This window comes from Dipodomys ordii, unplaced genomic scaffold (assembly GCF_000151885.1).
Source record: "Dipodomys ordii isolate 6190 unplaced genomic scaffold, Dord_2.0 Scaffold105, whole genome shotgun sequence".
Taxonomy (NCBI): domain Eukaryota; kingdom Metazoa; phylum Chordata; class Mammalia; order Rodentia; family Heteromyidae; genus Dipodomys; species Dipodomys ordii.
Genome location: NW_012267321.1, coordinates 622,008 through 633,078, shown reverse-complemented (window position 1 = coordinate 633,078; position 11,071 = coordinate 622,008). Strand labels below are relative to the sequence as shown.

Genomic DNA, 11,071 nt, shown 5'->3' with positions numbered 1-11,071 from the left:
GGTCTCTCCTGCCCGGGCTGGCTTTGAACCGTGATCCTCAGATCTCAGCCTCCTGAGTAGCTAGGATTACAGGCGTGAGCCACCAGCGCCGGGCTCCACCTGGAAACCTTTGACTTTAAGCCCTGTCCCATGGCTGAAGCCCCTCCCATGGCTGAAGCCCCTCCCTTTTCCCCAGCAGTCCCTCCCCTGCCTTCATTCTCATTGTAGCCAAAACCTACTTTCAGACTGAGAACAGTTCCCAGACCCCTTCCTGGTGTAAAGCTCTGACTCCCATTGCTAAAATCCACCTCCAGCCCAGTCTCCATCATGCAGTACCCAGTTCAAAGCTCCGCCCCTTTCTTAATTTAACCCTATTCCCCAAGATATAAACCACAGGGGTCTAGCTTCAGACTTGCTTTCCTTATTCTAAGCCTAGTTAGTGGATTCCAGATCATAGAGCTGTCTTCAAAAATATTAACTTTGGGGCTGGGAAGGTGGCTCAGTGGTAAGAGTGCTTGCTTTGCATTCATGAGGCCCTGGGTTCAATTCCTCAGCACCACATAAGTAGAAAAAGCTGGAAGTGGCGCTGTGGCTCAAGTGGTAGAGCGCTAGCCTTGAGCTGAAGAGCTGAGGGACAGTGCCCAGGCCCAGAGTCCAAGCCCCACGACCACCAAAAAAAAAACAAACAAAAATATTAACTTTGGTCTGGGAATGTGGCTTAGTGGTAGAGTGCTTGCCTAGCCTGCATGAAGCCCTGGGTTTGATTCCTCAGTACCACATACACAGAAAAAGCCAGAAAGGGCGCTGTGGCTCAAGTGATAGAACGCTAGCCTTCAGCAAAAAGAAGCTCAGAGACAGTGCCCAGGCCCTGAGTTCAAGCCCCAGGACTGGCAAAAACAGAAATATTAACTTTTTATGGGCTATGGTAGGGCATGCCTATAATCCCAGCTTTTGGGTGATAGAGGCTGGCGGTTAGAGGCCAACTTGGGTTACTTAGGGAGAACTTGTCTCAGAAAGGAATAGAGGAATAGAGGAAGGCAAGGGAGGGAAGGTGAGAGGAAGCGAAGAAGGAAGGACGGTAGGTGGGCTGGATATGGGCAGGAAAAAGAATCGTGACCCCATAAACCACCTCGTGATTTGAGTCTTCCTGGGCGGGGCCTATCAGCAGTAACGCCCCTTGGATTTTTTTTTTTCATCTTAAATTCCTTTTTTCCCAGGACAGAGCCTCTGCTCAGCAGCAGCTGTGGATGGTGGAGGACACACTGGCTGGTCTGGGGGGGCCCCAGAAGCAGCCCCCGCCCACCGAGCCTGAGTCCCCTTCCCCTGCGCACCAAGGGGAGGAGTCCTCAGAGAGAGAGGTGAGACCCTTACCTGGTCCTGTCTGACCCCCGCCCAACCCCCACCCCCACACCACCTCTTTCCCTGATCTTTGGCCAGCTACCCAATTTCAGGCACATACCTTCTCACCTGGAAGCCTTTCTTTCTTGCCCCCAAAGGATCGCTAATATAGCCCTCCTTCCTGTGGACACTAAACTCACTGGTTGCTCAAGACCCTCATACAATGTAGCATAATAGAGCTGGGTGCCCGTAGCTCACACCTATAATCTGAGCTATTCAGGAGGCTGAGATCTGAGGATCCCAGTTCAGAGCCAGCCTGGGCAGGAAAGTTCATGAGACTCTTTATTTCCAATGAACCACTACAAAAAACAAAGAAAAGAAAAAGCCAGAAGTGGAGCTGTGCTAGCCTTGAGCAAAAAAGCTCAAGAATCCTAGTTACTGAGGAGCTGAGATTTGAGGAACACAGTTCAAAGCCAGCCCAGGCAAGAATATCTGTGAGATTCTTATCTCCAATGAACCACCAGAAAACTGAAAGTAGTGCTGTGGCTCACAGTAGTAAAGCATTATCCTTGAGCACAAAAGCTCAGGGACAGTGCCCAAGCCCCACAACTGACAAAGTAATTATATAATAATAATAATAATTGCATGTGGGTTTTGAACTCAGCAAGCACCTCTTGCTTTGTAGGCAGGTGCTACTCTACCACTTGAGCCACATCTCCAGATATGTTTTTGCTTTAGTTATCTTCTTTTTTTTTTTTTAAACCAGTCCTGGGGCTGGGCACTATCCTTGAGCTTCTTTTGCTCAAGCCTAGCACTCTGCTACTTGAGCCACAGCACCACTTCTGGCTTTTTTCTGTTTATGTGGTGCTGAGGACTCGAAACCAGGGCTTCCTGCATGCTAGGCAAGTGCTCTACCACTAAGCCACCTTCCCAGCCATGCTTTAGTTATCTTTGGGATACAGTCTTCATTTTTTTGTTCAAGCTCATCTGGACCACAATCTTCCTATTTAACACCTCCTGACAGGCATGTACCACCATGGCCAGCTTTTTTGCTGTTGTTGTTGTCAGTCATGGGGCTTGAACTCAGGGCTTGGGTGCTGTCCCTGAGCTTTTTCACTCAAAGCTAGTGCTCTACCACTTTGAGCCACAGCGCCACTTCCAGTTTTCTGTTGGTTAATGAGAGATAAGAGTCCCACTGACTTTCCTGCCCAGGCTGGCTTTAAACCATGATCCTCAGATCTCAGCCTCCTGAGTAGCTAGGATCACAGTGGTGAACCACTGAGGCCTGGCTTGCACAGCTTTTTATTGGTTGAGACAGGCTCTTGTCAAGATTTTGCCTTTGCTGATTATCTGGGATTACAGGCATGAGCTTCTATACCCAGCCTCAAATATTTTCACTTCATGGGGGGTGGAATCTGTACAACGGGAGCTGTCAGATGAGAAAGGCCAAGCATCTGCCATCATAATCCATCATGGCAGCTGGGGCCAGCTCTGGCCACCCACCCATTGTGTGCATTTAGTCTCATCTCCATATCCAGTCATATCAGTCAGGCATATTAGTCAGGAAGGAACATTCACACCACAGTCATTGGCCTACATCACTGATCATAACCAACAAGGAGAAGAGATGGTGAAGGAGAAGTACCTGGCACAGAGCTGACATTTGGGAAACTGAAATCATTGTTGTCCTAGACAGATCAGAGCCACATCTTGCTAACTCTCCAACTGTGTACTCAGAAAACCAGGTGGAGGGCTGGGAAGGTGGCTCAGTGGTAGAGCGCTTGCCTTGCATGCCTGAGGCCCTGGGTTCGATTCCTCAGCACCACATAAGCAAAAAGAAAAAAGCCGGAAGTGGCGCTGTGGCTCAAGTGGTAGAGCACTAGCCTTGAGCTGAAGAGCTGAGGGACAGCGCCCAGGCCCAGAGTTCAGGCCCCATGACTGGACCCCCCCCAAAAAAAAAAAGAAAACCAGGTGTAGAACCCAGCTGAGCCATCTTGGAGATTTTAGTTATCAGCTTCATTACATGCCCCTAAATTCACCATCTGGAAAATGAGCTCGATAAGAACTAATAGTAATAATTTTAGTGACCTTATGAGTTTATTGTGTAATGCCATCCTATTTTGGTGGTCACATGCTTAGCAGAATAATAGACTCATGATCAGAATAACAGACTCATAAGAAAACCTTGCACTTGTAATTACTTGCTAGTGTAATGACTTGAGTGTCAGTCACTGTTCTAAGTACCTTATGTATGTGGACTCATAGGGTCCAGAGAGGTAAAGCTACATGTTCAAAGTCACACAGCTAAAATGGCAGAGAGGAGATATGAAACCAAGTTGTCTGGCTCTGTCAAGATCTCTTGCTTTGCTCGGATTGTTTGCTGGTCCTCTACCACTTGATCCATGCCTGTAGCCCAGCTTTTTACTGATTCTTTTGGAGATGGAGTCTAGAGGATTTTTTCTGCTTGGGGTTGGCCTGGAAACTTGACTTTAGATCTCAGCTTCTTTTTTTTTTGGTCGGTCATGGGGCTTGAACTCTGGGCCTGGGTGCTGTCCCTCAGTTCTTCAGCTCAAGGCGAGCGTTCTACCACTTGAGCCACAGCGCCACTTCCAGTTTTCTAGTGGTTTATTGGAGATAAGAGTTTCACGGACTTTCCTGCCTGGGCTGGCTTTGAACTGAGATCCTCAGATCTGAGCCTCCTGAGTAGCTAGGATTACAGGTGTGAGCCACCAGCGCCTGGCTCAGCTCCTTTAGTAGTTAAGTATGATCCATTAATGCTCAATGGGGTTTATAATTTTATTTATTTATTTTTTGGTGCCAGTCCTCGCTTGAACCCAGGGCCTAGGTGCTGTCCCCTTAGCTTTTGTGCTCAAGGGTAATGTTCTACCAGGTGAGCCATTGCTCCACTTTTCTTGCTCAGGCTGGCTTTAAGCCACGATTCTCAAATTTCACCCTCCTGAGTTGGCTAGGATTACAGACATGAGCCACTGGTGCCGGGCTGGGCTTATAATATTAATCTTCAGGAGTCTGAGTCCCTGAGCACTGCAAAAACAGTTATTACGATCACAAGTCCTTCTTTGTGTCCCTGAAGAGCTTGCCTGAGTCTGCAGGAGTGAGCACGCCTCGGTCCCCTGAGGCTGACTGGGGGCGGCCCCCGGGACGTGACCAAGGTGACAGTACTCTTGCAAGTCCACACACAACAGGTGAGCATACTGTAGGGTGCTTGTGGGGTTTCCTGGAGCTCCCATACTCACAGAGCCCTTCCATCCTTCCAGGTCTTGAGTCTCCAAGGATCTCCCGGGCACCCAGCCCTGAGTGTCGCCGCCCTTCTTCCCCACAGCTGGGAACCAAGGTAAGTCAGCTGTGTGACTTGAGGTGGGTTAGTAAACTTCTCTGTGCCTCCTTCGTATCATCCCAGGACCTTACCTGTGTTAGCTAGGAACTCCGCCACTAAAGCGTATGTCCAGATTATCCTATACTAGGATTTGAACTCATGACTTTGCACTTGCCAGGTAGGTGGGCTACCCCTTGAGCCATTATTTCTTTGACCAGAATGAGTTCAGAGGTTTTTCTTTCTTTGTGTGATGTGCAATCTGGAATTCTGACTCCTAGCAGAAGCTCATTATGGCCAAGAGTTTGAGTACTTCCTTCCTTTTGGGGGAAATAGAGCAAGAGGAGGCCCAGGTTGAATCTCCACCATTTTATCTTCCTAGGCTCCTGTAGCCCGGCCCCGCATGAGTGCAAGGGAGCAGCTGGAGCGCATGCGCAGAAACCAGGAACATGGCCAGCCTCTTCCACGCCCTGTCTCTCCCAGCCTCCTCACCCTAGGGAGGACCCTGTCCACAGCCAGACACCAGCCTGACATGGAACAAAGGGTGAGAGGAATGGGGTCAGTCGTGGGGCAGTGGGGTGGTAGAGGGCTCTGAACTTCCACTTTGAGCCTCAGTTTCTCCTTCTGAGATATGAGCATACTCCCTTATCCATACCCCCTCACCCAATTTGCCCTTCTCAGCTTCCTGCCTCCTCTAACAGAGGGTGGTCAGAAGGGGGTGAGAAAACCCCAGATCTTTCTTCAGAACAGAGTTCACAGGTCTCATTGGAAGCCCAATTTTTCTTCTCACTTATTGTTATTTAAGGAAGCAAGGCGGAGGGGTCAGAATAGTGGGCAAGGAATTTCCCCACATTATTTTAGTAAGGAGACTCCGGGGACCTGAGACCAGAGGATTTTCCACAGCTCAGGATAGTTGTGCCTTAGAATTTTATGGTAGTCGGGCTGGGAAGGTGGCTCAGTGGTAGAGTGCTTGCCTTACATGCATGAGGCCCTGGGTTCGATTCCTCAGCACCACATAAGCAAAAAGAAAAAAGCCGGAAGTGGTGCTGTGGCTCAAGTGGTAGAGTGCTAGCCTGAGCTGAAGAGCTGAGGGACAGCACCCAGGCCCAGAGTTCAGGCCCCACGACTGGACCCCCCCCTCCCAAAAAAAAAGAATTTTATGGTAGTCAATTGTCAGTTGCTGTGCCAAAGTACCTGAGAAAAATACCACAGAGGAGGAAAGATAGACTCTTGGCTTGTGACTTTAGGGATTTTGGTCCTTGTTTGTGGGCTCCTTTGTTTCTGGGCTTATGATAAGGAAGGAAACCATGGAGGAGGGTTGTGGTAGAGCATACTGGAAGCAGATGGAGCAAGGGGTCAGAGACAAGATAAATTTTCCTGGGGTACAACACCCACAGACTATCTTCCTCCAACTGTACCCCACTTCTTAATGATCTGTTATGCTATGAATCCATCATTGGGTTGATCAATAGGATATATGATTAATCTTCTCTCAATGGTGTTCCAGGCTGAGGATCTAGCCTACCACATGTAAGCCATTGAAGATATTCTACCTCCACTTTAATAGGCAGTAGACAGGTCCTAATGGTAGGTGTGTATGTGTGTGTGTGTGTGTGTGTGTGTGTGTGTGTATGTGTATGTGTGTGTTGTAAAATTTGTGAACCAGCGCTGATTTCCAGAAACAAAAGTGAAATTACACGTCAGCGTGTTTGGGCAATTTTCATTTCCTCTCTGAAGGCCTTCTACTTCATCCTCCAAATGAAGTCAGGAATTCTAATGCCCCAATTCCTTTCCAGCCTATCGTAGGAGCTGCAAAATGGCTCAGAAGCTCAGGGTCCTGGAGTAGGTAAGGCACTGGAGGGTAGGGGAAGGGAGTAGGGAGATTAATGTGCAAAAGTGTCAGCTAGCCTTACTATTAGAGTCTCCTGAGTAGTAAATTTCAAGTTGCAAAATCTTTAGAGCTCCTTGGGCTCTAAGAAGAGGATCTGAAACAAAACCAAGAATCAGTTGGGAGCAAGGATTACGTACTAAAGTTCCCAGAACTCTCATGGCTTAAATCAAACCCTACCCCTTCCTTCCAGTATTCTTGTATTATTGGTGTGGTGTGCAGTGGGACTACAAATCCCATAAGGCACTTGGCCTAGGTTTAAAGTCTCTTGGGAGACAAGGCACGTGGTAGGAACTACAACTCCCAGAAGCCTGAGCTTACCTGCTTGGTCCTTGCTATACAGAATCTTTCCAACCCTGAAGCCCACCTTCGCTCTCTCTCTCTCTCTCTTTTTCTTTTGTCTTTTTTTCTAGTCCCAGGATCACCACACCATACTTGCCCACCTCCGACGGTCACCGGGAGCGAGTTCTCAGCCTTTCCCAAGCCCTGGCCACTGAGGCATCGCAGTGGCACAAAATCATGACAGGTGACGACAGGGGATGTCATCCTACTGGGTTTTGGGCCACGGGGAAGCTGGAGTCCAGGGGTGAGCACTGTCAAGCCATTCTTTTGGGGAGAACGTGAGGGCAGGGATCGGGTCCTAGCAAGGAGAAGGGGGCCACCAGGTGAGCAGCAGCCGAGTCTCAGAGAGGAATCGAAAGGGTCCCAGGGTGGGAGGGAGGAGAGCTTGAGTCAGCCTGGATCTGAAGGGAAGGGGCGGGATGCTTAGGGGCGGAGTCCCTAAGTTTGCTCTTCTCCTTCTCTTTTAGCCACTCCAGGTGGAAATTCGGAGGCCAGGGGAGACCTTCCCCCTCCAGCACCTCCGCCCCCGGAAGATTCCACGCCCAGAGTGGCCTCTCCCCTACCATCTTCTCCCGTGGCCAACTCAGGGTCCAAGGGTTTCCCACGCCCCGGTGGTGGCAGGGGCAGAGGCCCCGCCCCCTGGGAATCCACGTGGGACCCTGGGAACGCCCCGCCCCAGGCGCAGGATGAGGGGGCGTGGCCTCTCCGAGTCACTCTGCTGCAGTCCAGTTTCTGACTGGCCCAAACGCCACGGCCAATCAGATCGTGGGGGCGTGGCCCTGGCGGTGCCACTCTGAACGGTGGGACCACTCTGGGTGCTAAGGAGGCGTGCACGGCCTCCACCTGTGGTCCGAGTGGGCGTGGCATCTGTGGTCAAAGATTGATTCCCTCCCCACCTCCCCACCGCTGTCTAAATTTGGATTAAAACTTTGAACTTTTACTCAGTAACTTTGTTTGTTTGGGGATGTGCTCCTGGGTGGTAACGCTGGAGGCCTGGATGTCGGTGTGCTGAGGGAATTAAGACTCAGGTCTGAGGAAAGAGCGAGGGAGGGAGGGAGGGTCCTGAAGTGGGATCTGAGAGAGGAACGGATAGATAACTGCAATCCTTATTTGAGGGAGGAGGCTGGGGTCTGGACCACCCCCTCCCCCGGGTCTGAGGGAGGAGGCTGGGGTCTAGATCCCTGGGTCTGAGGAATGAGGACTGGGATCTAGACCCTGGGTCTGAAGAAGACTGGAACTTCGACCCCTGGGCGTCTCAGAAGAAAGGTCTGGGGCCCCCCTTCCAGGTCTCGGGCCATCCTTGCAACATCCCCAGGGCTGGCTTCTAGGAACCAGCTCTACCGGACTTGGGAGGCTGAGAGTCTCGGCGGAGAGGAATGGCTGCAGGAGGGCGCTACGCGGGGAAGGTGGTGCTGGTGACCGGGGGCGGCCGCGGCATCGGAGCGGGGATCGTCCGGGCCTTTGGTGAGTTTGGGGGTAAGGGGTCTGTTAGAGGGGGGGAGCAGGGGAAGGGGCAGAGACTCCTCAGCCGGGGTGGAAGGGCTGCGGGGATGGCCCAGGGCGCCTCCTCTTTCTGATGGTTGCTATAGCTACGAAGGACAGGTTTGGGACTTTATTTCCCTGCGTGTTTGCGGTGGGTTTTCTCGAGCCCCCTCTCCAAGCGGGGACCTGGATGAGCTGGGCCGGGGAGGGGGGAGGTGCGGGAAGGCTCTGCCCTTTGTCCCGGGACCATCATGAGACTGAGGTCACGAGTGGAGGCCGAGGTCGGCTCTGCTGTGGGTGACCACGAGGGGGCAGCAGAGGCCGGGAAGGAGGAATGGGGAGGGGGGAGGTTAAACACCTGTTCTCTTTCTCTTCCAGCCCAGAGTGGGGCCCAGGTGGTGTTCTGTGACAAAGATGGTAAGTGAGGCAGGGACCACTGTCCTCACCCCCACACCACCTCCCTCACACCTACCCAGCCTCCTCTATCAGACCCAGGGGTCCAGGCCCAGCCTCCTCCCTCAGAACTAGGAGTCCAGGCCCAGCCTCCTCACTCAGACTCAGGGGTCCAGGCCCTAATTCTCCTCCCTCAGACCCAGGGTCTAGACCTCAGCCTCCTCCTTTGGACATGGCAGTCCAGGCCTTGCTCATCTCTCCCTGCAGAGTCAGGAAGCCGGGCCCTGGTTCGGGAACTTCCTGAAACTGTCTTCATCCCGTGTGATGTGACCCGGGAGGAAGAGGTGGAGGTGAGCACAAGTTCTGCCCCTGTTCTCTCCCCATCTGTAGTAAACACTCGCACTCTCTAGCTTAGTTCTGCCTGGAGTTTGCACACGTATCCCTGCACCTCTTTTTTCTCTCCAGACTCAGTTGTACCTTCTCCTCCTCAGTGTCCTTTCCCTGGGTCTGTTTCTCTCTCTTTTTCTGTCCTACTTTGGGGTTCTGCTTCTTCTTCAGGCAGACGCCCCTCACCCCAGCTCCTCACAGGTTGATTCTTTCCTGACCTCAGACCCTTATTGCTGATACCATCCGTCTATTCGGCCGCCTGGATTGTGTGGTTAACAACGCTGGCTACCGTGAGTTGTGAATGTGGGCTGGTGCTGGGATGCTGGGATCACAAGCAGGAGCCACCTACTGCCACCTGCCACATGCCAGCCCTCCTCTTCTTCTATCCTCCTCTCCTCCTCCTCTTCCTCTTCTCCTCCTCCTTCTCCTTCCTCTTCTTTCTTCCTCCTTCTTCCTCTTCTTCCTTGGTCGTGGGGCTTGAACTCAGGGCCTGGGTACTGTCCCTGAGCCTCTTTGTGCTCAAGGCTAGTGCTCTACTACTTGAGCCACAGCACCACTTCTTTCTGGCTTTTTTGAGTAGTTTAGTGGGAATATGAGTCTCACAGGGACTTTTTTGCCTGGACTGGCTTCAAACTATCATCCTAAGATCTCAGCTCCTGAGTAGCTAGGATTACAGGCATGAGCCACGGGCACCTGGCCAGCCCTCTCTTCTTATTGCTGATCTTTTTGTTCCTTGTTCACTTCTCCCTCCCAACTTGTTTACTTAGCAAACACATGTACAGTCCTTACTAAGTGTCAGGGACAAATATATATATTTTTAATTGTGAAAATACTGTATATAGGGGTTACAATTACATGGACAAGATAATGAGTACATTTCTTATCAAGCATTGTTGCCTCCTCCTTTGTTTCCCCTTCCCATCCCTTCTCATCTCCCACCCCCAACCCCCTACTCCCCCCTCTGCCTCCCCCCACCCCCAGGTACAAATATTGTCTTGAAATTTAGAAGCCTAAACCAGGCATGGTGAGTGATGCACACCTTTAATTCCAGCATTCAGAAGGCTGAGGCAGGAGGATCATGTGTTCAAGTCTAGCCTGGGCTACTATTAGATTCTTGTCCATCATGAGGCTTGAACTCTGGGCCTGTCCTGTCCCTCAGCTCTTCAGCTCAAGGCAAGTGCTTTATCACTTGAGCTACAGTGCCATTTCTGGTTTTCTGGTGGTTTATTGGAGATAAGAGTCTCATGTTCTTTCCTGCCTGGGCTGGCTCCGAATTGGATCCTCAGATCTCAGCCTCCTGAGTAACTAGGATGACAGGTGTAAGCACTATCAGACTCTTATCTCAAAAAAAAAATTCAGAGGTTGGGAATGTGTCTTAGTGGTAGAGCGCTTGCCTAGTATGCATGAAGCCCTGGGCTCAATTCCTCAGTACACATAAACAGAAAAAGCCCGGAAGTGTTACTGTGGCTCAAGTGATAGAGCACTAGCCTTGAGCAAAAGAAGATTAGGGACAGTGCCCAGGCCCTGAGTTCAAGCCCCAGGACTGGCAAAAAAAAAAAAAAATTCAAAGCCCAAGATGAGATGTTATCTAATATTGCAAGTTGAGAAAGAAAAGGAAGCACAGAGAAATGACTTTCGCCAGAGTCACTACATGGGAAGTGGCAGGGCTGAGATTGGAACCCTAGTCTTTCATTAGGAGCTACTTAATACCCTTCCTTGACATGTCCCTCTCCCTTCCTGCCCACAGCCCTCTCCTCTGTCCTCTCTCCCCTTAGATCCACCCCCTCAGTGGCCTGAGGAGACTTCAGCCCAGGGCTTCAGGCAGCTGTTGGAGCTGAATCTGTTAGCTGCTTACACATTGGCCAAGGTGAGGGCTGGAGCCGTCTTTGTCTAAAAGCAGAATGTTTGTGCTTGTGTTTGTTTTTCTCCCT

General features: G+C 51.1%; 2 protein-coding genes across 2 annotated transcripts in view; both read left to right on the top strand.

Moving 5' to 3' along the window:
• Positions 1-7,818, top strand: part of Plekha4 (pleckstrin homology domain containing, family A (phosphoinositide binding specific) member 4) — an 18,478-nt gene extending 10,660 nt beyond the window's left edge. Inside the window, exons 10-16 of the mRNA XM_013027572.1 lie at positions 1,197-1,337; positions 4,409-4,520; positions 4,593-4,669; positions 5,031-5,192; positions 6,445-6,494; positions 6,950-7,062; positions 7,346-7,818. Of these exons, the coding sequence (XP_012883026.1) occupies positions 1,197-1,337; positions 4,409-4,520; positions 4,593-4,669; positions 5,031-5,192; positions 6,445-6,494; positions 6,950-7,062; positions 7,346-7,614 (924 nt within the window). The 3' untranslated portion in view covers positions 7,615-7,818. The remainder of the gene's footprint in view (positions 1-1,196; positions 1,338-4,408; positions 4,521-4,592; positions 4,670-5,030; positions 5,193-6,444; positions 6,495-6,949; positions 7,063-7,345) is intronic.
• Positions 7,814-11,071, top strand: Hsd17b14 (hydroxysteroid (17-beta) dehydrogenase 14). Its single transcript, XM_013027552.1, has 6 exons — positions 7,814-7,906; positions 8,165-8,342; positions 8,739-8,777; positions 9,021-9,103; positions 9,364-9,430; positions 10,916-11,071. The coding sequence occupies exons 2-6, from the start codon at positions 8,255-8,257 to the stop codon at positions 11,032-11,034; spliced, it is 396 nt and encodes a 131-aa protein (XP_012883006.1). The 5' UTR covers positions 7,814-7,906; positions 8,165-8,254; the 3' UTR covers positions 11,035-11,071.

Bases quoted from the DNA above. Each gene is read 5' to 3' on its own strand.
- Hsd17b14 (XM_013027552.1), top strand. From the start codon at position 8,255: ATGGCTGCAGGAGGGCGCTACGCGGGGAAGGTGGTGCTGGTGACCGGG. The intron at 8,343-8,738 runs GTGAGTTTGGGG...TTTCTCTTCCAG, and splicing joins GGGGATCGTCCGGGCCTTTG to CCCAGAGTGGGGCCCAGGTG. The intron at 9,431-10,915 runs GTGAGTTGTGAA...CTCTCCCCTTAG, and splicing joins GGTTAACAACGCTGGCTACC to ATCCACCCCCTCAGTGGCCT.